The sequence below is a fragment of the Euwallacea fornicatus genome, chromosome 4 (assembly GCF_040115645.1).
Source record: "Euwallacea fornicatus isolate EFF26 chromosome 4, ASM4011564v1, whole genome shotgun sequence".
NCBI classification, from domain to species: Eukaryota; Metazoa; Arthropoda; class Insecta; order Coleoptera; family Curculionidae; genus Euwallacea; species Euwallacea fornicatus.
In genome coordinates, this window is record NC_089544.1 from 4,807,003 (window position 1) to 4,830,993 (window position 23,991).

The window sequence follows — 23,991 nt, forward strand, 5'->3', positions numbered from 1 at the left end:
TCTAATAAACTATGGAATCTACATGTTCCTGAAAACTACAAAATACAATCAGGTTTTCCTTCCTGGAAAATATTTATGAATTCCTAGACAGCTGCACCAAAATGACATTTCAAAGCAAAGCATTAAAGTTCATTAAGTTTTAGTATGGCAAGTGTTAATTAATAAAGCATTGAAGGAATAATTCCTATATTTTTAGGTTGACAATTTCACATCTAAGCCGAACAATGAAATCGAAATATAAATTAAATTACCGAACGAATAACTTCATTTTCCCAAAAGTTGTATTTCGGTTTCGAAAGTCTCGGATTAAAGTATGCAAAATCGTTGCATCGTCTGGGCATTTTTAATTATTTAAAACTTTTCCTCGAGTTGCACGAAATTCAATTTGTATATCTTAGTTTCAGAAAATACTCATTAGTGACTTAAGAAACTTAATCAATGTATTCCATTATTCCGCGAGCAGAGAGAAACAATGCAATTATAAACATTAATTTCGTAAAATTCTACCCCAACTCTTCTATCTTATAAGAAGAAAGTGGAGGTTCAGTCCCCCGCGCAACCTGGGGAGTAATTTGTTGGAGCGACTGCGATAAAACTCACGCAGAATTGTGATAGATTTAAGAATAAGGGACAGAGATAGATTATAAAACAAGTGAGATATTTAAATAGGAAAAAGAGTCGGACGGGGAAATCTCAAGATAAGAACGGGATAATTCCACCAATGATTTGTTTTGGTTATACATTTAAAAATACGGCGATTTCTCACCAAGTCATGAACTTCATTACCCGGACATTACTCAATGATCGTTATCATTGTTCTTCAACGATGGAGAGCATATCAATACCTGCCAAATACTGCAGAATGCATTTTCTTTGTCGCAGCACCCACAGACATAAAATATTCCACACGTTATAGAATTCACGTTTATTCATTCTGGAATTTCATATTATATCGTCAATATTTAATATGATTCCGGCAATAGATCACATTGTGCCGCTCCTTAAAACAACACATATGGAGTTTTCTGGGATTTCCCAACATTCGCAGAATTTTATTAGCCCAACCGCTGGAGCAAATGCCCAACTTATGCACTTAGGCAAGAAAACTACGTTTTAATTCTGATTTCCATTGGGGTTTAGCCGAATTAAATACGAAATGAGAAAGGATTTTAGATTTTCAAATTCTTAATGCTTAGAATTATACCACAATTACAAAGAAAGACGTAAAATATTACATGTAATTATTTTGGCTCACAAACTTATCAAACGGGAACTGTTGTCCCTTGAGACCCTTTGGAAATGTATGACTGAGAGCTTTAAATAAAGTTATTAATTATTTTAAAACATCGATTCAGCTGCTGTCTCGGGTTTAATTCTGATGTGGAAGATATAAACGCGAACCGATTCTGCTATAAAATTCTGATGTGATTGGCTCCACTCGGCAGAAGCAATATTTGTGCAAAGGGAAATTTCAAGGGAGGGCCGCGTGTCATTCGACAGAAATCCCAAGAGCTGCACAGCTGTTAACTCTGCTGAACGAGGCTAATGTGCTGAGATTGAACTTAGATTGGCCACACACCAAATATACACATACAAATTTAGTAGCAACTTTTGTGGCTGTACCATTGTGTCTTGGCAGAAAATTAGTACGAACAGATGGATAAATGCACACCAAAGTCACTAGCGATAAATGTATCCTTGGTATGCTTATACTCATACGATTACAGAGTGGAACGATCAATTGGAATAAATTCAATATCTTCGTATTTCGACATATGTAAAAAGCAAATCTTATAGCTTAAAAATTTCATTCTTAAATCCCCTTTAATAACCCCTTAATACCCTCTTTACGTGGCAACTGATTGAAAAAAAAATACAAATAAATTCATGTAATTGACGAAATTGTCTACAACAAGTTAAAAACTTATTAACTAATACCACTTTCCCATTGATAACGTAATGAAATAACAAAACAAATCAATATCAATATACCTTAACTTAATTCCAAACCAATGGACAAGAAAGCGAAGAGCGCTAAAATGACCTGCACGATCACCTGATCTTACTCCATTGGAGTTATTCTTATAGAAACATGTGAAGGCTGTGGTGTGTTCGATATTTTTTTTCACACATGCTGAAATATGCAGATATTGAATGGATTTAATTTAGCCGTTCCACCCTATATAGTGAAATGTTCATTTAGCTACTGTCTTGGGTTTAGTTTTTCGACTTCTGTTTATAAGATAGGGATCTTATAAACAGCAGTCGAGGCGATATATACATTGCACATACCTTATGCTACACATTTGAGCAAAAAAAAACGGAATTGGCGACATTCGACTATTGTTATAATACAGGCTGTCTCGTAAAAAACGGATGAAGGCATAACTCAATTATTTGTGTACAGATTTTCAGAAACTAAAACCAAATGAAATGATAATGTTTAGACTATTGAGTAACGTCAAGTTTTCTAACTCAACTTCTTCTGCTTTCTAAAGCAGAAAAAATTGAGTTAAGATCTCTAGATCAACTTCAGAATTTCAAATGGAATTCCGTGTTGATTTACATTTTTTGGTAGAATTTATTTTTGTGAATCTGGTGTTGTACAACTAAATGTTAAAATAATTTTTAATCGAAGAAAAATTCTTTAACTACTGAAACATTTTTTTAATATTACAAATAGGCTTTGTCTTTTGCATTAAACAACGTATTTGTTCATAGTTTTCACAAAATATTATTTCTATTATTTGTAAAGATATTGTCCGAATTGACTACCACTACGTTGTGCACGTAATCGACATTTAATGACTGGATGACCTAGACTTTCTCCTAAAGGCAGCCCCATAGCTAAAAATCCAGCGAAGAATGGTCCGGTGAACGAGCTAACCAAGGGACTAAACCATTGGTTCCCATCAATTTATCCTGGAATCGACTGAAATTGACACGCGATAATTGCCGCCAATAACAATACTTTTATTACCTTAAAGAACTAATTTACAACAATCAGACTTGTAGTATGATTGTTCACCGAAAGTTATGATGAAGAATGATGTGGTTCCAATGGTCAAGGACGGTTTTACCTTGTGCCTTCTCGCTGAGTCCCCATGGCCTCCACTCGCCCATGGTCCCAGACGTGTTTGAACGATATAACGCAATAGAATAAGACGGGATGAAAGTGCAAATGCCCACAGGACAACGCAGATGCCCCCGTGATGATACAGACGACTACATAACTCATATTGTGCAAATTTTTCAAAAGTAAAATAGGAGCAAGTTCTTCTTACAAAAATATGAAGTAGTGGCTCCCTTTTTGTTTTGAGTAGTATATTTGGTCTCCTCTGGACGAAGTCTTAATTACAGCCAAATCCAAACTTGGTCCCTTTGAATTCCGAATTACACATTCAGTCCACCTGTCCTCTTGTAGTTGAGAATGTATATTTGCGGACATAAAGGAATGGCTATCGGTAATTAGCGTCGTGCCGGACGAGATATCTGTGATGTGTAATCTAATATAGGACGGGATCTATCACGTTCCGGTTCAGTACGTGACCCTTACGAAACAACCATGTGAACATTCAGGCTCCGTCTCAGTATTTGCTTTTTAATATTGTTTTGCTCCATGCCCATGAATTATAGACCACCGCGGGGGTCAATATTTATTATGAGATTCCGCACATTAGATCGCCTATTTATGGCCGATGTATTAAATTTTCGTGGATGCTAAATTGCACAGGAAATAATAAGACAAGCAGATTGTTACGTTTAGTGCTAATGGCACTTCAACATAAGATGAGTAGGTACGCATGTGGCATAACAGGTTTAGGTGCTATCGTGTATTATACAGGGGGTTAATTAAGTACACGTACTTATCAGAGGGATGAATCTTTAATTGATTTTATCACAAAAAGTGCTTATCGAAGACAGAGGGGTGTGTTCAGCGGTATTCCTGGATGTGGCGCAGGCCTTCGATAGGATTTGGCATGAAGGGTTGAACCACAAATTGAAATTGCTCCTTCCTGCAGCATACTAAAAATTATTACAGTCTTATATACTGGCGAGCATAAAATTCGGGTCACTTTAGTATTTTCGAAATTTTTGCCTTCCTAACTTCCAAAAAAATAAAAAAGGATAGCCTTTATCGATTCTGAGGTTCTTTAACCTTGTTAAGGGTAAATGGTAAAAAAAACACGATCCTGTGCCCAAATAACCGATGTATTGTACAGGGTGTCCATTACCCAAGCACTGTAACATTTTTGAACACAATTTTGTGCTACCGAAAAAAAACTCATAATGACATTAATATCGCGTATTTCCCCCTCTAGCGTTTATGACAGCCTACAAGCGTCGGGGCATGCTTTCAATGAGGTTGCGAATAACATCCTGGGGTAGGTTCTCCCATATTTCCTGAAGAAATTCTCGCAATTCCCTAGCCGTTCTTGGAGCGGGTACACGACTGCGAAGACGTCATCCCATCTCGTCCCAAACATGTTCTATGGGATTTATATATCACTTCTCTTTCAATACATTTATATTTGAAAATTTCGAAGTGACCCGAATTTTATGCTCGCCAGTGTATATCAGAAAGTTACTTCAGAATTAAACAAATAGATGCTTACTCTGAACTGAGAAAAATCCAGGCAGGCGTACCGCAGGGTAGTGTATTAGGGCCAGTCCTTTACCTGTTATACACTAGCGATTTGCCTACATTCAATGAAAATGCTGTAGTTGCTACATTTGCAGACGACACTGCAATTTTGGCCGCGGGAAGCAGCAACAATATCACGACCGAAAAGTTACAAAATGCCTTAACCGAAATCCAACGCTGGACAATAAAATGGCGAATCAAATTGAATGAAAACAAATCAATACATATTGATTTTACTAACAAACGAATCGAGCATAAGCCAATATACATAAACCAACAAGTAGTCCCGTATGGGAATACAGCAAAATATCTTGGCATGACCCTTAATGCTAAACTCAGGTGGAAACCACATGTCAAGAAAAAATGTGAAGAGCTTATATTAAAGTACTGCAAAATGTACTGGTTACTGGGTAGACATTCAGCCCTGTCAGTGTATAATAAGCTTTTGCTATATCAACAAGTCCTCAAGCCAGAGTGGACTTACGGTAGTCAACTTTGGGGTTGCGCCAGCCAAAGTAATAGAAATATGATACAAAGATTCCAAAATAAAGTGCTGCGAGGTATTGTTGATGCTCCGTGGTACATTCACAATGACAATCTGCATAAGGACTTAGAAGTGGAACTTGTCGACAACATGATCAAAAAGCATGGCCAGCAACATGAACAGCGACTCCATCAGCACATCAACATTGAGGCTCTCCAGCTCCTGGATAGTGGTGGACTGATTAACAATTTGAAAAGAGTGAAACCATTCGAACTAGTATAGACACAGGGCACATCAAAACAGTGTGAAACATTACTGACAGAGTCAAAGTGACTATTAGTGGATTGGTGCTTTGTTTCTTCTTTGTTTTCCAATCGTAGCAAATTAGCTCAGAAACAAATAGCCTATTAGTGGTCATTTACTAGATCGCTATGTATGTAAATAAATTAAAAAAAAAAAAAAAAAAAAAAAAAAGTGCTTATGAATTTAGGTCCGCAACGTCATCGTCTAAAAACTAGAGAGTGTTCAAATTCCATTTTTTATTTGTTTTTTTTTCTTGCTATTTTCGGATATATCGGGCAAAATCTGATCTACGGCGCTGTACACATGGTTGGATCAAATTTTAATTGCCCGCAACTTTTTTGCGCTACATAGTAGGCCACTCTCATATTACTAAACTTATGTTACATTTACTTTTGTTGAAAAATATCTGTAGAAGTGACCGTTTTGGAGATAAACGGGCCCGCAATTAACATGACTTGGGTAAAATTCGAATAATAACAATTATTGAACGTATCAAAATTAATTTAATATTATAATATCTGTTGGAAATGGCCATCTCCGACTTCTTGTACAAAATTCCGGTGTAAAATGAAAAAGACCTGAGAAATCAACTCCTGTAGGAAGATAAAAAAATAAACCTAGGGTGTTCGAGAGAGTTCGTCTATCAGTTTTGAGAAGAATAGATAGATGCCTGCATAGAAGTCCGGGGAGGGGGGGGGGGCATCTTCAACAACTATTATACTATTATTTTAATTTTGATAACTTCGATAAATGTTATGAAATATTTTTAAAACCAACTTAAAAATGAAATCGCAACACCCCCTAGTTTTTAAACGGAGACGTAACGAATCTACATTCAAAGTAACTTTTTGCGATGAAATCAGTTAAAGTTTCATCCCTCGACATAAAGATAAGTATTTAATTATCACCCTGTATAACGCATCATGCTCCAGTAAGGAATGTTGGAGCGGTAAAATTGCCCACGATTCCTAGTTAAAAACAGCTGGGAATCAGATTTACTCTCTAGTAAGGACTTGAATGAACACCCTTATTAAGGTTTTTCCAACAAATCTCCCACCGTTTCGTGAGAGGAAAAGGGAAAATAACGTTTTAACAAATAAATAACGATTGAATCTCCAATGTATAGCAAGGAATTAAAGTATCCGGTGTGTCCTTTAGTTTTCTAAGAAACTAACAGTTTTATAAATAAACCACTCGAAATAAGGTTCTAAGATCCATATCAAATCCTCTGAATCAGCCAATAACTTATCAATTCATTTCAATTTTGCTGCATTATCAATCTATCAAAGCATTGTTCGTCTTATCGTGCAAAAGCCAGTAGTGATATGTACATTGTAATTACCACCTTATTCTATCTAAAGTAAGAGTGTTTCACTCAAAATTAAATATGTGGAAATTTGTTACAATACTAATTTTAGCGACCTCGACTGCATCCGTAAGTTCTTACATAAAATAATATATTTTATATAAAAAATAATACATTTTTCTCCAAATTTAGCCATTGCAAGTTACTCCTGAGCAGTTGCACAATCATTTTGATGTTATTCAAAATGATACTCAAAAAATGCAATACGAATATTTTGAATACGGATTTTGGAATTATTGGCTCCAGTTTAGTGTTAGAATCAACGATTTAAAAGTTAATCTAATTTCTGAAATGCTAACTCATATCGTACCTTATCAAGATGCCATGACCGAAATATTCGACAAATTTATAAATCAAGGTAAATAACAAATATTTATTTAAAAGTTTCTAATATAAATTTTTGAATCTTTTAAAGATATCGACATGTTAGAATGTATACAAGCTGTTAATGAGAAACAAAGAAATGTTAGCGAAAATATCATCACAACGACTAAAAATAACTTCACCGACATTTTGGACCAATTTGTGGCCAAACTTAATAAATATGTAATCACCATGGATGAGAGTTTTAAGGAATTGGAAGACGAGATTCTAGCATGCAATGATTCTACATGTGCTACTGACTTGGACGCTCAACTCGACAAACTTTACGCAAAAATGCAGGACGATATAAAAGCAATTTTAACTGAAGAAGTGGAAATATATGAAATCATTGACAACATCCATTTGGATAAAACATATTATGATGCGCTAATTCAGAGTTTGATTGACGAGCTTCAGTTATGTGTAAACTAGCACCAAATAAAAATTACTGTTGTCATTTATCATAATACTGAATAAAAATTGAAAAGAAAGGGATTATTTACATTAGATAGTGTGTCCAAGATAAGGTTGTCCAGCATTGGATGAGAAAAGAAACGCGAGATTCGTTAAAGTACAAAATAGTGAATTCATTGAGAGATCAACAAAATGATGCTCATACACGCTCCTTTCGCAGATATTAGACACTAGATCATCCATTAATGGCCCATGTATGAAATTTTCATGGACACGAAATTACGCAGGGAATATTAAGATTATTTTGACATAGACATATAATAATATATTTATACAGGGTGAGTCGGGAGGATCATGCCAAATTTTAGGAGTGTATGGTACATGAAAAAATAAATGCAAATAAAACTTAAATGGTGTTATGCGATATTCATTTGTTTACAAGTCATCAAAAAATCCATAGACTTCATAAGAAATTTCACAAATTAAGATTTTGGTTCTCACAGTGTTGTGTTAATAAATGTTCAAAAGTACCGCTATTTACTGCTAAAAAAATTTCTGATTTGTCTAAGAAACGCATTCGTTGCATTCCTGATTGTCTCATATCTTTCTTTAATATCAGTTGCAGCATTTCTAGTGCGTTGAATTAATGCAGCTCGAGTGTTCAGGTTTACCCTGTTACACAAGTCCTATCAGCAATAGTCTAATGGCGTGAGATCTGGAAATCTTGGAGGCCAACTAATAAGGCCACCGCCACCAATCCAACGTCCTGGAAACCTTTTCCCTAAATGTTGCTTAACCTTTTGAGCGGACTTTGCACATTCTAAATTTGAATAAATATTTGCCATTTTGTAGCCCATTAATTGAATTCGGAAATAAACCTTAAATCAATATCAGTACCACCAACAAAGCTACTTTTATCATAAATAAAACGTCAGCTAGAAAACATTATTTACTTTATTACTTGTAAACAAATGAAAATCGGATGACAATATTTGATTACAATTATTTTTCATGTACAGCACGCTCCTGAAGTTTGACACGATCTTCTCGACTCACCCTGTACATTAACGAATGTAAATATCATAGTAATGGTATACCAACTTAAGACTGGTAAGTACGCGTATGGCATGCAGTATAACAGATATGTGTGATTTATTTTATTTTTGGTAATAACGCCCTGCGCAGTAGGGACTGTTGAAAGAGTGCAATTCCACATTATTTTCAGTTAAATATGATTTTAACTAATATAATAAACATAATAGATAAACTAATCTAATCCTCTACTAAGAGCTCGAGTGAACATTCTTATTAAGATTTTTCCAACAAATCTCCCACCGTTTCGTGAAAGGAAAATGGAAAATAACGTATTAACTAATAATTGGCGATTTAATCTCCCTGTATAGCAAGGAATTAAAGTATCCGGTGTGTCCTTTAGTTTTCTAAGAAACTAACAGTTTTATAAATAAACCACTCGAAACAAGGTTCTAAGATCCATATCAAATCCTCTGAATCAGCCAATAACTTATCAATTCATTTCAATTTTGCTGCATTATCAATCTATCAAAGCATTGTTCGTTTTATCGTGCAAAAGCCAGTAGTGATATGTACATTGTAATTACCACCTTATTCCATCTAAAGTAAGAGTGTTTCAGTCACAATTAAATATGTGGAAATTTGTTACAATACTAATTTTAGCGACCTCGACTGCATCCGTAAGTTCTTACATAAAATAATATATTTTATATAAAAAATAATTCATTTTTTTCCAAATTTAGCCATTGCAAGTTACTCCTGAGCAGTTGCACAATCATTTTGAGTCCATTCAAAATCAAATTCAAGACACCCAAAATTTTTATATTGGATTTGAGTATATTCCTTTTTGGACAGGTTTTGACGAACAACTCCAGAATGCTAAAACGAATCTAACTACTCAACTGGTACCTTATCTTCAATCATATCGTGAAGCTATGATGGAAATATTGGTGAACTTTAAAAAACAAGGTAAGTAAAAAATATTTATCCAAAAATTTCATATATAAAATTTTGAATCTTTTAAAGATATCGACACGTTGCAATGTGTTCAAGCTGTTAATGACAAAGTCACATATGTTAGCGAAGACTTCCTCACAACGACTGTAAATAACCTTACCTCCAATGTTGACCAATTTTTGGGAAACTTTTATAAATATATAATTACTATGGATGAGAGTTTTAAGGAACTGAAAGAAGAGATTCTAGCATGCAACGATTCTACATGTGCCACTGACTTGGACGCTACACTTGACAAACTTTACGGAGAAATCAATGACGAAGAAGCCACAATTGAACAGGAAATGAATAAATTAATAGATGAAGAAACTACAGGACTCCATTTGGATGAAACATATTACAATGCGCTAATTCAGGATTTGATTGAAGAGGTTCGATTGTGTGTAAAGTAACATCAGACAACATATACCCTTGTTATTTATCATACTACTAAATAAAAATAGAAAGCAACAATATTGCTTACGGTATACAGTGTGACCAAAATGACGATGTCAAGCATTGGATATGGTACCATATGCGATATTGGTTAAAGTAAAAAAAAGCGAACCCATTGGGAGGTCAACAAAATGATGCTTAGAAACGGACACCTACTTCTTTCGCAGATATTAGGCATTAGATCGCCTATTTATGGGTGAGGCATTAAATTTTCGTAGAAGCTAAATTGCACGAGAAATATTAAGATTATATTAATGCATATATATTAATATTAGTACATTAATTAATATATATATTATAAGAAATGGCGCCTCAACATAACTGGCAATAACGCCCCACTCTAGTAGGGGTTGATGAACCAGTGGAATTGCACACTATTTTCAGTTAAAATTAATTGGGACTAAGTTTTTCCCTCCATTAAGAGCTCGAATGAGCACCCTCATTAACGTTTCCATAACAAATCTGTTACCGTTTGATAAACAGAAAAACGACGATAATCAGTTAACTAAAATACGGAAAGTCAACATGTGCAATGTGTGAAAATTCGTTCTCTGAATCGTTGAGGAATGACGAACAAAGACGTGGATGAAAACTATCGTTAATGTTTGAAAAAGAAATCTATCACCTTTTTCAATGCCTAGAAAAAATTATTGAAAAAAGCCAAAAAATAACGAATATTATTAAAAAAAGTGCAACACTCTGAAACTTTCTTCTCTGAATAGCTGAGGTATAACGGTTGTTGCTGTGAATCATGGCACCATTTCAAAAAGTTGATTTTAGGAAGGTGATTCGTATTGTCCTTAATGAAAGGTATTTTTAAATATCGTTTTCTGTGTCTGAGGGTGACGTCTTCCTGAGAGCATACATCGGTTTTCATTAAATAAATTACGAGGTCTTCTTAAACATCATGTACATACGGAAGTGAGTAATTCTTTATCTCATTTCATGACTAGAAGTTCTTATAAGTATAGGTCCGCAAACGCTTCCTATATACTGTTCAAGTTTTAGAAAATTTCCCGATATTTCTTTATAGCTCCTGCAGGTTTTGGGATATTTAGCAAAAATTTTAAGTATAGTTTTCGTTTTAGGACTTCCATCATTGGACATGTCAAGTGGCTTTAATAATCAATAAGATGATATTGTTTCAAGGGCTATGCTGCCTTTTCTTCCCTTGCAGTTTTCCGCAATGTACCGCTAGTAGATTGTAAAATAAAAAATGACTTTTTCATTTTGTTTAGAAAGTTTTTGGTCTCTTGCAGCTTTTTCGCATCTGCGTGTGTTGAGAAGAAAAAAAATTTATACCGATTTTCTGTAATTCACCACATGAAATTAAAATTTATTATGATAGGAAATTATTTATTATAAGTAATTTGCTATTTTTAAGCATTTTGACACTTTCTTTATTTGGAATGTTTTTATTATTAAAGTTATAATAATAATAATTATTATTATTATTACTTTGATAAAAAAAACTGCGTTACAACTATTGGAAAGGACTTCTTCCAGCCCTTACACAAGCGTCCTTCCTTCTTCTCGTTGATGCCCGTACTCTTTCAAATACCGCTGTTGTATTTCTTATGGTTTCAAATGCATCTAATATTGGATTTCTTAACTCATAAACGGTATTCACTTTTAATGTCTTTTAAATTCGAATACTTAATACATAGGTACCTAGGCGCTTGCGGTTCTCTGTTTATACAAATTTTTGCTGTAAAATAAGCTACAGAATTAACCTCTTCCGTATGTACATGATATTTAAGAACACCCTGTACATACACAATCGTTGATTTTACGCTTCTTTTATAATCTCTCTTAGAGGTTGGGAAGAGGAATTTTAGAGTGTGTCGTACCTTTTCGACTTTCACCTCCAATGCATTTTACTGTAAATTCTTTTTCTATTCACTTTTCCTAGATTCTGAAAAAATAAAGCATATCACAAAATATACTCTGCAAAACTGTTTTCAACGGCACATCTATTTCAACCGACAATCTGCATAAATTGTTGTGAATTTCCATAATCCCATTCATTCATAGAGGGGATTCAAATGAATCGTATTCAAACTGCTTGTTTTAAAACCCAATTTCCCATATTTTTTTCAAATAACATCAATGTTAATATCTGGAAATACAACTTTCCAGAAAAAAATCATACTTAAACACCCAATCCCTACAAAACCATTAACTCAAATAAGCGCAACTCATCCTCATAGTTGCTCGGAGACAAAGTGGACCACACATCGGCATTCTCTTTAACAATGGTCAATATTTCTGTGATCGGTACGATATATTGGACGCCAGTACTTCAGCAGGGTGCTGCACGCACTCATTAACATTGTCGATTGCGGAGGTAATATGTGGATGTGTACTGCGGTTCTAAGCGATAGTTGCTGCGAATCTATAAATAGAAATAAAAGAAGGTTTATCCCTAAACTTTTAAATAAACCATTGCAGAAATTGATTTTTCCGTAACGATTTAAAGTGAGCAACCTACGTCGGGCTCAACTCTAAATACAATCAACTGATCAAAGTCAAGGTCTACTCTATGATTAACGTAGCATGAAGTTTTTAAAAATTCACCATTTTTCAAATTTTATCAACGTTCACCTGGTCCGTATATTTTTTATCGCCTACCGCGCTATAATAATTTATACCATTTTTCTGCTACACCCCATGTACACATATACAGGGAGTCCAGATGTTTTGTAGCAGGATGTTAACCACGTATTCTACGCATAAAATAAATATTAGTTTGGTATATTAACTATAATTGACAAATGTTTTGTTAAGGGCATACTGGGTGTTGAAAATTTTTTCAAATTATTTTTTATAACTCCTAAAATTTTTGAAAAATTTAGCTGAAATTTTACGCATAGGTTAACAGCTTAATTATTAGACGGATATCCTTCACATTATTCCCTGATGATAAGGGAATGGCGAAATACAAACTATTCACCGAAATGGGTAGGTCGTGGAGCACCAATTGCTTGCCTTCCTCGATCGTCCGATCTAACACCTCTAGATGTTTATGCTTGGGAGTTTATGAAGAAAAATATTTACTTTTCTCCTGCCGACCCCCAAGAAGAACATATAAGACAAATAAGAAATTCTACTTTTAAGATAAATTATCAAAAATTGACAGGCGTTCCTCGGTCTTTATGGCAACGTTCTAATTTACGTGTAGAACGTACTGGCGGTTAATTCGAACAATTTTTGTAACAATTATTATTCGATATTGATTTACGTTATTTTGCTATCGAATACATTATCACTTTTCAATTTATTCAGTATTTGAAGTTACTGTCTTCTTGTCTACTATTATTTTTATTTTTATCCTACGAAACATTCCCTTGGCCGTTAGATCGTCAATAAACAAATCTTTATTCCGGTTTACGCCGTAGTACTGGGTCAGAAGAAGTACCGTCAGTGAAATGTCTGAAATGTCCGAAACCAACCAAACTTACTAGATGAAAATAGTGGCACGCATTATTCCACTATTTTACAAATAATTGGAAAACAGTGACAGACATTCATACGGTTAAAACCACATAAAATTTTCTATATTGAACAAGCAATTTAAAATTTTAAAATTAAATATTTTGCGGGGTACCCCAAAAGAGTTTTGGGCGATAAAATCGGTCAAAACTCCAAAAAATGTCACCCTGTAGATTTTCACGATCATTTAGTATTATCTAACCATGTAGGCCCTAGAGAGTAGTTTTTGCTCAAAATTTAAGCTAAATATATCAAAAACTTTGGGAGCTATTAAAGATAAATGGAAAAAAATATATAAATCTTCAACACCATGTATTTTCTTAACAAAGCATTTTTCGAATTTATTGTAGTTTATATAGCAAACTATTATGATTTTTATACGTAGAATACGTAATTAAAATGCTGCTACTAAAAACCGAACACTCTGTATACGCTGCAAATTGTATGGAATTCTCCTGTTCATGTGAGGGAAAAATTGACGGTGAGAACAATTTGTGAGTACATGGCCAAAGTTATTTTGAAAATATTTATTCAGTGAACAAGAAAGGAGAATAAATCCTCAAGTTATAACGTTATTAACTTCTAGAAGACATGCACGGATGGTTTTCTTTAGTTTTGATTAAATCTGGCATTATGCGAGAGATTCACAAACTATCAAAGAAAGCAATTTCACCTACAATGGTTACAAAACTAGCAGCCAGGTACGTTGAACAGAAAGGTGAATATCTGCAGGCAGCCCTGTGGTTAAATCCAGGACGTTTCCAGATAATTCTGCGGACTGAGGAAGCCACTTTCACCAAAAATTGATAATAGCAATAGACTGACGAGTGGTTAATACGTACGAACGATTAATTAATAGCGAAGTGAAGGGCAATGAAGCTGGATAAACAAACAGCTTTTTCCGGCAAAATTGCCTCGATGACACTAATAATATTCACCGGGATAACGTACACCCACGTCTAATCCCATCTCAATTTGACACTCAATCGTTTTAGAATTGTATAATGATATTCTATATTCGAAAAATTTCACCTTAAGGGATGTAAATATACGCAAAAATAATCGGATAAATTGACGCCTCCCAACAAAACAAGGCTCGCAAATCCTCAACCCAGGAAAATTTTAAATCACACACAGCGCTGCGAAAGCGGAGTAAAATCTCGAAGCCATTATTCATCCCAAGAAAAGTACGTATACAAAATTTTCCCTAAATAAATTAAGACTTGCTTGAAGAATGTTGGACCATTAATATTTTTAATGATAATCGTCCTAAATGAGAAATGACAATAATGTATGTAGACGCTTCCACTTACAAAGTAAGGAGAAGAAAGCCGATAGGAACAAAAACGGGTTTCAACCCTTTTATAAATTTACCACCCCTGCCGCCCGGTCTATTTCTCCACGTCGCCTTCGTTTTGTTTCGCCCAAGAGAAAGATTTTTGTGTACGCATTGCTTTGGGGTCGGTAATTATTTTGTTTTTAACAGATTCCTTTGAAAAATTATTTGGTACAACAGCTTCCAGAGGGTGAAAAATTTAACATGACGATAACGTCAGAAAATTCACAAACAACGAATGTATTGGCCCAAAAATAGATTTATAACAACCCCTACACGGTGGCCCATATTACCCCCTCTCCCTCCCTCAATATTTCCAATTAAGTTTTTCTCCGCCCTGCGAAGAATTTATGAATCAATCCATTAACATTCTGCATTACAAGGTAGGACATTACAAGGTGAAGCAATAATGCATCACACGGATGCCATTTTTGACCCCTTTAGTATCGTTTAAAAAATATATTCAGAGCAGAAAAAGTAGTTAAAAGAAAGCAAAAATAAAGTGGAAATGCGGGGAAGAAATAGTGGGAACAATGGTAGAAGGCAAAAGCTTTTATGTAGTTACGTGCGCTATTGTAGTGACCTACATGTTAAGAAGAGGAGTAAATGTTGAAACATCTGATGACGAGGGCATTAAAGAGGAGTGGATGGATTAAAGTGGAGGGACTGGGGTTTCTGAGCAACATAAGATATAGAAAGATTTTTCGTAGTAAAATACTGCTAGCACGAGTCGGGTAGAACCTGATTGATGTCGAATCTCTCCTTAACTGCTGGGTGCCATCACTAGTCACCACTCACAGTGATGCGATCCAAAGTCTACTAATCATATGCAGGAAGTCAGAGAAGAGAAAAACTACAAAAAGGTTTTTTTAGATGTAAAGAAATTGGGAACATCTCTTCACATGTCATAATCTTAGATTTTTACTCCTTTCGTATTGTTTTCTTCCCTATCTTTTCTTCCCTATCTTTTCTTACCCTATTTTCCATGATACTTTGATTACGATATAAATCTATAATAAATGATAACTCTAGAAAATAAATCAAAGTCAACCATCATTTAAAATTTCATTATTTAAATTTAGTTAGAGAAGGAACACTGATGAAGCGCGGAGTACTTTCGCACCTCCAAAAAGTGATTTTACAGTAACTGTGTGCAAAAATAATGGATCATTTTTTATCTATTTATCCCAAAAATAGACAATTGGACCACCAAACTCACCATCACACTTTACTATAAACTGAGATTGATTCATTTCATTCAAAACTGGATGGTGGAAGACTGAGAGGTAATTATGAAGTTTTCACTGTGGATCAATAGGAGGAAATTTTCGTCCGAGTAGTAGCGAATCCAGAGACGAGCACCAGACAGATCTCTGAAGGAAAGAGAAACTGTTTCCATACCATTTTATATTCGTTGAAAATTTCTTGCCAAATGATTTTCAACCCAAAATTGATGTCTGCAATTTGTTAGTCCAAAAGCATCTTCATGACCCTTCGTTCTTTACTAAAATATTGTTCCTCAACGAGGCAACATTTACAATGAGAGGTACATTTAATTGGAGAAACAGCCGTTCATAAAACACAGAAAATCCTCATTTAATGAAAGAACATCACTTTCAACATGAATCAATTAACTGCTGTAGGATTTTGGGAGATATGATTTTGGGACCAGTTGAACTTTCGGCAAAACGGAATAAAGAACGCTACTTGATCTTCTTGAGAAACGATTTCCCTCTAGTTTTGGAGGATGTTCCACCAGCCATAAGGCAATGTTTTTGGTTTATGTAAATGGCGCTTCTGCCCTATACATGTAAGGGACTTCTTGAATATGGATTTTCCATATCACACGAGCACCTGCGCCTCAGTTAGAATTATCGGTTATTAAAGGAATTTATCGTACCCAAAGTTCCCCATGGACCAGTTTCGAGTCTGTAAATCAAAAAGTATTAGATTTATTGCCATTTACAAAATTAAAAAGTTACTTTGGCACCCTGTAAAATTGAAACAAACACCTTTTTTTTAAAGCAATTTTTGCTCAAATCTTCTATTTTTTTACTATCTAGCACTGAATGCTTATTTGTACCATTGATTCTCAGACACCCTGTGTAACTATAATTTAGAAAAGAGCGTTATAAGTACAAGTGACTATAGAAAAGAATCAGTGGGGTTTTTCACGTTTTTCCACATGCTAGCAGTTTTGAAAAAAAAATTCAAACTACAAGAAGAAGAATGCTAACTCAACCTTTATGTAAAAAAAAGTATGTTAGTTACTGCCTTTCTAAACAGTCCTCTCAGTTCAAAGAACCTCTGTTAGTTAAATACAACCCAGAGGACATATCTTTAAACTCTAAGCAACATATCTTTTTTTTTTTAAAGCTGTACTTCCCTAGATTCAGCGCTACAGGCGTATCGATACACACGTTATACTTAAGAGTCATTTTCTGCCGGGTTACCAAGATCACATCGAACTGTATTAATGAGTAACGATGCACGACCGATTCCGACATACAAAATCATTAGTAACAAATAGCAATAATAATGACTGGAATGATATATGTCGGGACTCTGATCGCAATCATATCGTGCTTTAAACTAGACTCATTTCCTTCTATATTTTGATCAGTTGACTCTTTGAAAGCTGCGTTCTTAAGTTCTGTGCAAATTTCGGGGAACGTCGTAATTCGCAAGGAAAACGAAGATGACTTTAGGATACATTGAAATTCTCCAACGCCAGAAACTGGTTCAATCTGATTGGTCCATGTAATTAAGGTCAAAATTATTTTGAATAGTCGTATTTACCCAATTCCTTTAAAAGCAATGATAACGCGAATAGGCGGTTTAAAAGATATAGTTAAGTTTCGTTATTTCACCCAAACATCCATCATGTGAACAAAATTAATTTCATATGCTCCCCTAAAACTGCATGTATTTGCTTTTTAATCCGACATTCTAGTTCTGCTAGAAATCGAGATCTCCATATCGAGAATCGAAGAAAGCTCACCTTATGCATGGTATACTAAAGCACGTTCAAAATTAAAACCCCCAGCGACAAATAGGAAAATGCGCTTTACCAGACCAAGTGTTACAAGTTCATTTTTTTAGTTCATTTTCTAAAAAAAAGTTCATTAAAAAAATGATACTCTACAAGCTATACTATACAAATTTAAAAGGCGTATTTCTGAATTTTTTTTAGTCAAAAAATGTCTGAAGCCTTTTTGTATCTAGGAAATTGAAGTTCCACATAAATTCGTTAAAAATTGATGGAAAAATGTTTCATGGAAATGCTGAAACGCGTCAAACATTATTCTTGATTGTGCACTTTTTGACGTGACACATGTATACACGGTTATCCAGGTAGTAGATAAATGTACTTTTCAATTTTTTTTTAATGAAGCCTCATGTATATTCCGTCGTTTTTGAAGTATTTCAGAATCTTTAAACATATCTCCCTGAACTTTTGAACATTTTTATAAAAATTGCCAATATAAACTGTTATTTTCTAACGTATTATTAATTGTTTGAACTTTGCCGCGTTGACCTCCTAACAGTGATCAAGCCACAATTCAAATTTCTTAAGACCTTTTCCTACCATCGGAGCAAGTATTTGTTGAGCTTTTAAAAAATTTCATTTTTTACGTTTTCTATGTTGTTGGGCTTATTTAAATACATTCAATGTTTCAGGTAAACCCATAAAAGAGTTCATAGGGATGAGGCCAGGCGCCCTAGAAGGCCCCTCTAATGCAAAATACATATTTCAATAATTGTTGAATTTAGACATGGGTATGGAACATAAAATATGTTCGGAACTTTTCAAAGAACTCAAAAACGTCATAATATGGGGCTCCATAAGAAAAAAATGGGAAAGTGCATTTATATAATGCATGGGTTGCGCAGTATACAAGGCTGTTACGTCAGAAAATACACAAAAAAAACAACATTTGACGTATTCTGGCATTTTCTTAAAAAACATTTACTTCGAATTTAAAAAAATTAATGCGGGAATTTTGATCCTCTATAAATATTCGCCATGATTACCGAATTATAAGCAAGCAAAAATTTAAATAAATCATTTAATGAATATATACAAGATTTTAAACAATAGCAGTTAACAAAAGGATACAATGACCAGAACTGCATTAAATGAAAAAAATTATCTCCTTTATAGCATTGCTGCCTAAAAACGCGTTAAAGGTTTTTTTACAATTTTTTTTTTATTATTTGCGGTAGCATGGCGAATTAGGCAATATTTGCTTAAAATGATCTCAATAATATGCCCCTTAAATGTATACAATACAAAATGCAACACCTTGTATATTTATGTTCTTGGGTAAATGTGCCCTTTTAAGCTGACGTGAGACTTAAATCTACTATGACACTGGCCAAATACGCTTACCGAGCAAAAAACAACTTTCACTTGAATTCTCACCCAATAATTTTGTAACCTAGCTGGCAAGGCCTTCTGTACATCTCGTCAAGAGTATTGTACAAAAATATGTGTGGTACTCTGATTTTTTACGTGATGGAACCTTTTCTGTATACCGCCGCCGATGCATTGACTGTGACCATCAGATTGTTCTAATGAGATCTCTTGCGGGTACGTCCGGGCCTCGTATAATATAGCCTTTCATGCCTGATATCATTGTCTTGCTCTTATACAAATTACACTCATATAAAATATGTAGTAACGGATGGAGTTGAGTGCATGGATCACAAGTGCTTTATTGCTCGGCTGTAAAACTGATGGATTTGTTAATAAAAGCAAATTATTTGCCTCAAAATTAAAGAGGGGAACTACGGAATAGGAAATATTTGTCATAAGTTACTAAACATGGATCAAATCTATGATACATGTACTTTTTTGAGAAACTGAACTGGTAGTTTTCCAGAGAACGGGATAAGAACGGTAGGTGATATCGAATGGCCACCAAGATCATCGGATTTGGCACCACTGGACTTTTTATGGGACTAGCTGAGAGGTAAAATTTTCTATACAAAACTCACGATTTTGATGAACTTACAACGATCAATTCCGGAGGTTGTTCTATATACGCAACAAGAATTTGTCAGTTTTCCGTGGTGCCGCCAAATAAGGAGAATGTAAACTTTAAACGCGTGTATTACGAACAGTATTACGCACAGCATTACGAATTGTTGCGTGCAAAATGTTCGCAAATGAACGGAAGATCTGAAAATGTCAGATTAATGCAAATTATTTTATTAAATTCCACTTTTAACCTCGTAAAATCAAAACAACTCTTATAAGGAGCGCAAAAAGATTAGTACGTGTTTCTCCGCGCTATTTACATAAAATATCTCTTATTCCTCACTTTTTATCGGCTTTGTATCTGCATATTCAATCGGTACGTGAAATTAAACCATCAATATAATACGTGATAAATTGCTGCTGGAACTTGTTTCGGAATAAAAGAACTGGCACTATAAAGATAATTTCCCAATTAAGAAATTACACAAACTTTCTATGGAAAAAATATTACACGAAATAGATCAAACTAACACAACAATTAAAGGTGCGGTTTATACTATTAATATACAGTTCACTTAAAGACCTCCTCATGTTTACCACATGTATATAAATTTAATTAGTTTTAAATGACTTGCATTACACCAAGATCGGCTAATCATTTTAACCATTTCAATTGTTAAGAATTCAATTATAAAATACAATAAACATGCATGTATGTTGCAACAGGTCCTTCCTCAAGCGTTATTCAAATCCCATCGGATAAACCAGAAATCAAAAAGGAAGAAAAACACGCGTCATTTTATTGGCAGACTTTTGTTGAATTTAAATTTGCTTGTGTGGGCGTTCGGACGAATCTTTCAGATAGGCCGATAATGGATAGATTGGATATTTCCATTGCGAAAATATCGCTTGCTCCGAAAATTGAGATTACGATACAGCATCATTTTGCTCTAATGATTTTCACCAGAAAGAAGTGCAGTTACATTATCATTGGGATTAAAATCAATTAGCAGGTACCTGTTTAATATTGTTTCTCTCCGAAGTCTATAAAAAAAATTGATAAGCAGTTTCTTTCCATTAAGGTACACATTTAGCTCTTTATGCTCCTTTGTGTCTAACATACCATTATCCGTGTTACATTTGCAACCTCTATTATACCCCTAGAGGGATTAATGTTGGCAAGAAGCAGATTACAAGACCGAGTGGTGGCAAAATAATAGATTATGGTACTAGGAATAGAAACGGATCTTTTTGCACTGAGCCGATCAGGGACGACAACATGGTAGATTATGTTACTAAGGGAATCTCTTCGCGCTGAGCCCAGAGACTGAAGGCCGAAACGAAGCTGAGGCCAGCGAATGAGCGAAGCCCAACAGAGGTTTTCTCTCCCGTGTAACATGTAATTTTTCCCAGCTGAATTGCATCAGTGAATCTGATTAACTCATGCCCCTGAAAATTACCTAAATAAAATTGCAGGCTTCGATTAGTTTCTAGTGAAATTTTGGGTTGCATAGATGCTCTTAGGCCGAAAGTAGCACCTGCGCGGTGTCTGAGGTGAACAATGTTGGGTATTAAAGCCGCTTGGAAGAAACCTTTTAATGGACACAACTCCTGTTATTAGGGAATAAAAGCACTTATACCCAATTAAAATAATCAGTGACCATAAATGTAATTATTAACAGCAAAATGAATAGGTGTTTTTCGTTCCACATGAATATACAAATTTATTTTTATTTTACGACATCAATTTTCCTTACTGAACAAGCCTCCAACAGTAATAATTATTGCTAATTGCATTGGAACTACCGATACTCATCAATTCGCTTTGCTTCTTTCGCCTGAATGCAAATATATGAGTATTCATGTTACTTTTAGTTCTCGCCGTGAAATTTCTAATGCATATTGTTCAGAAACGACATCTTGCCTATGAGCACGAGTTCTACAAAAATTTTCGAATTAGCACTAAACAGGCTTTTTGAATGCAGTTATGTATAGACATGTAGAAAATGTTAGGTGGCAAAAAATTAAAGAGCCTGCAGTTTTTGTTCGGATGCCTGAAATTGTTCATAATGAATTGCTAATTTTTCGCTCATCAATACTCGATAAAGTTTACGTACACGTACGTCCGTTTTTCCATTATCGATTTACGGATGTCCATTAAATGTTGAGCTGATTGCGGATCGTTCCATTCATATTAGCCATTTTTCCGTTTACTCATGAGATTAGCTAAATCGTCCTATAAGCAGAAAACGTGAAATCGATGCAAGAGTAGGTGGGCTTAAAATGTTTGCATGACTATCATGACATGCCAGCCACATTATATAATTCCTTTTCCTCATGAAATTATCCTATTTGTGTCTTTATTGTAAGGAGATCTTTCGGATGCAGACTGACAAGAACACTTCTAATGCCAGACACAATACCTCCTTAATCAAGTGAACGGCCAAGTATGTTTGTGCTGCCTTATATTTGTGACGTAGCTTATTTTAACTGAGTTTGAATAGGTTCTAATCTGGAATTGTGCAGGGCGAGGAGAGAAAAGATATCCTACTCAGGAAGAAATCTAAGAGGTGAGGCAAAAAAATAATTAGCGAAACGGTACGTCGATATAACAAGAAAATTAATCAGAATCTAAGTTTAATCAAACCTACATGCAAGAACCGAAAAGCCTGTCCCACTTTTGGTCAAACAACTGAACGTTGCCTAAATTAAATTATGGAGTGTTTCCAATTTCATGCCCGATTCATCACATGTCAGAGGACCAAGGAATAAAGGGACGAGAGAGAGGGTCGCTTGAAGGGGGGTCCACCCACTGTCCCCAAGGTGCGCCCCGAGTATCGTCCCACAATAGATAATTAGTTTGATCGGCGAACTACACTTGACATTTAATAGTAATCACGAGGTGGTAGCAAGTGGTCTGTAAATCTTCCACCTAAGAGTATTCTTGCCTCCAGGATAAGTATAAATCGTTAAAGCGGTTTGTGTACGAGAGGCGTTATAGGGTTCATGATAATTTCACTATGAGCCAAAATGCGACGATAAAAACTAGGTCGTTGTATTTCTGCACTCACTGGGAGGACCCTCGCCACTTTGAAACCGCGAAAATTATTTTTCCTCGTCACTCGAATTTTTCTTGCTCGCACTATGAGGATAGACACAAGAGGGCCCGAACTAACACTTAAAAAAAAATGGAAAATATTACATTATTTCTCAACACAGTCTCCTTTGAGATCGACACACTTTTCCCAGCGATATTCTATGGCGTCTATGATCTGTTTATACTATAATGAACAGCTTCGAATGTTTCAAAATAAACATCAACCTCGAACGGCACCTCCTTTGATTTTTTCAAATTTGGAAATAGAAAATAATCTGAGAGGGCTAAATCTGGCGAATAGGGTGGCTCATGGAAAAGTTCGAAACCAAGTTGATTCATTTTGGCCATCGCGACGACAAAGGTGCGGACTGATGCATTGTCTCGCTGAAACAAAACATCCTTTTTTGCGATATGCGGTCGCTTTTTCCTAAATTCCCAAGTTTTCTAGGTACTATGTCAAAGGCTGCAATAAATTTGTATAATATTCTCCATTTGTTATTTTTTTCTTTAGGAAGATAATCAATAAAAATGATCCCCACGTGCATCCAAAAAACTGACGCCATCACCTTTTTTGCAGATAAAGGAGTTTTTGCCTCCCTTGGAGTCAATTCTCCCGTTTAAGACCACTGTTTTGACTGTTGTTTCGTTGAAGATGTGAAATGATAAACCCATGTTGCATCTATAGTTCTGGACCGACGCAATAACTCGGCTTCATTACTGCGAAACTTCGTCGAACACTTCCTTGAAACATCGTCACGGCGCTGTTTTTGTTCATCTTGCGCACATCTTTTTCATATCCAATTGTTCGGTTTAAATTCGATGTACAGTACTTTTGGAATGATTATCATACCTGCTAATTCACGTAATTTTAGCCTTTGATTTCCCAGTAAAGTTCCTGAAGTGGTACAGGTATTTGGAGTAGTCAGATCTGGAGTGTCGGCGGGTCGACCGTTGCAGAGTTCGTCTTGACAGCCCGTACGGGCGCATTTAAATTCTGTTACCCAATATTTTACACTTGTCAAA

The 23,991-nt window shown here is 35.0% G+C and overlaps 2 protein-coding genes and 1 long non-coding RNA gene across 4 annotated transcripts in view; all 3 read left to right on the forward strand.

Moving 5' to 3' along the window:
* The window catches only part of LOC136338985 (uncharacterized), a 206,354-nt gene that overhangs the window by 172,922 nt on the left and 9,441 nt on the right, over window positions 1–23,991 (forward strand). For both annotated transcript variants that reach the window (XR_010732048.1, XR_010732049.1), the window contains one exon: window positions 19,751–19,863. This is a non-coding gene — a long non-coding RNA (uncharacterized lncRNA). The remainder of the gene's footprint in view (window positions 1–19,750; window positions 19,864–23,991) is intronic.
* On the forward strand, window positions 6,701–7,652 carry LOC136350968 (uncharacterized). The gene is made up of 3 exons (XM_066303167.1): window positions 6,701–6,867; window positions 6,931–7,156; window positions 7,214–7,652. The coding sequence occupies exons 1-3, from the start codon at window positions 6,820–6,822 to the stop codon at window positions 7,591–7,593; spliced, it is 654 nt and encodes a 217-aa protein (XP_066159264.1). The 5' UTR covers window positions 6,701–6,819; the 3' UTR covers window positions 7,594–7,652.
* LOC136350967 (uncharacterized) lies at window positions 9,108–10,077 on the forward strand. Its single transcript, XM_066303166.1, has 3 exons — window positions 9,108–9,287; window positions 9,351–9,576; window positions 9,634–10,077. Exons 1-3 carry the CDS (start codon window positions 9,240–9,242, stop codon window positions 10,014–10,016), a joined length of 657 nt encoding a protein of 218 aa, XP_066159263.1. The 5' UTR covers window positions 9,108–9,239; the 3' UTR covers window positions 10,017–10,077.

Coding starts and splice junctions, on each gene's coding strand:
- LOC136350967 (XM_066303166.1), top strand. CDS start 9,240: ATGTGGAAATTTGTTACAATACTAATTTTAGCGACCTCGACTGCATCC. Junction 9,288..9,350: donor TAGCGACCTCGACTGCATCC/GTAAGTTCTTAC, acceptor TTCCAAATTTAG/CCATTGCAAGTTACTCCTGA. Junction 9,577..9,633: donor GGTGAACTTTAAAAAACAAG/GTAAGTAAAAAA, acceptor AATCTTTTAAAG/ATATCGACACGTTGCAATGT.
- LOC136350968 (XM_066303167.1), top strand. CDS start 6,820: ATGTGGAAATTTGTTACAATACTAATTTTAGCGACCTCGACTGCATCC. Junction 6,868..6,930: donor TAGCGACCTCGACTGCATCC/GTAAGTTCTTAC, acceptor CTCCAAATTTAG/CCATTGCAAGTTACTCCTGA. Junction 7,157..7,213: donor CGACAAATTTATAAATCAAG/GTAAATAACAAA, acceptor AATCTTTTAAAG/ATATCGACATGTTAGAATGT.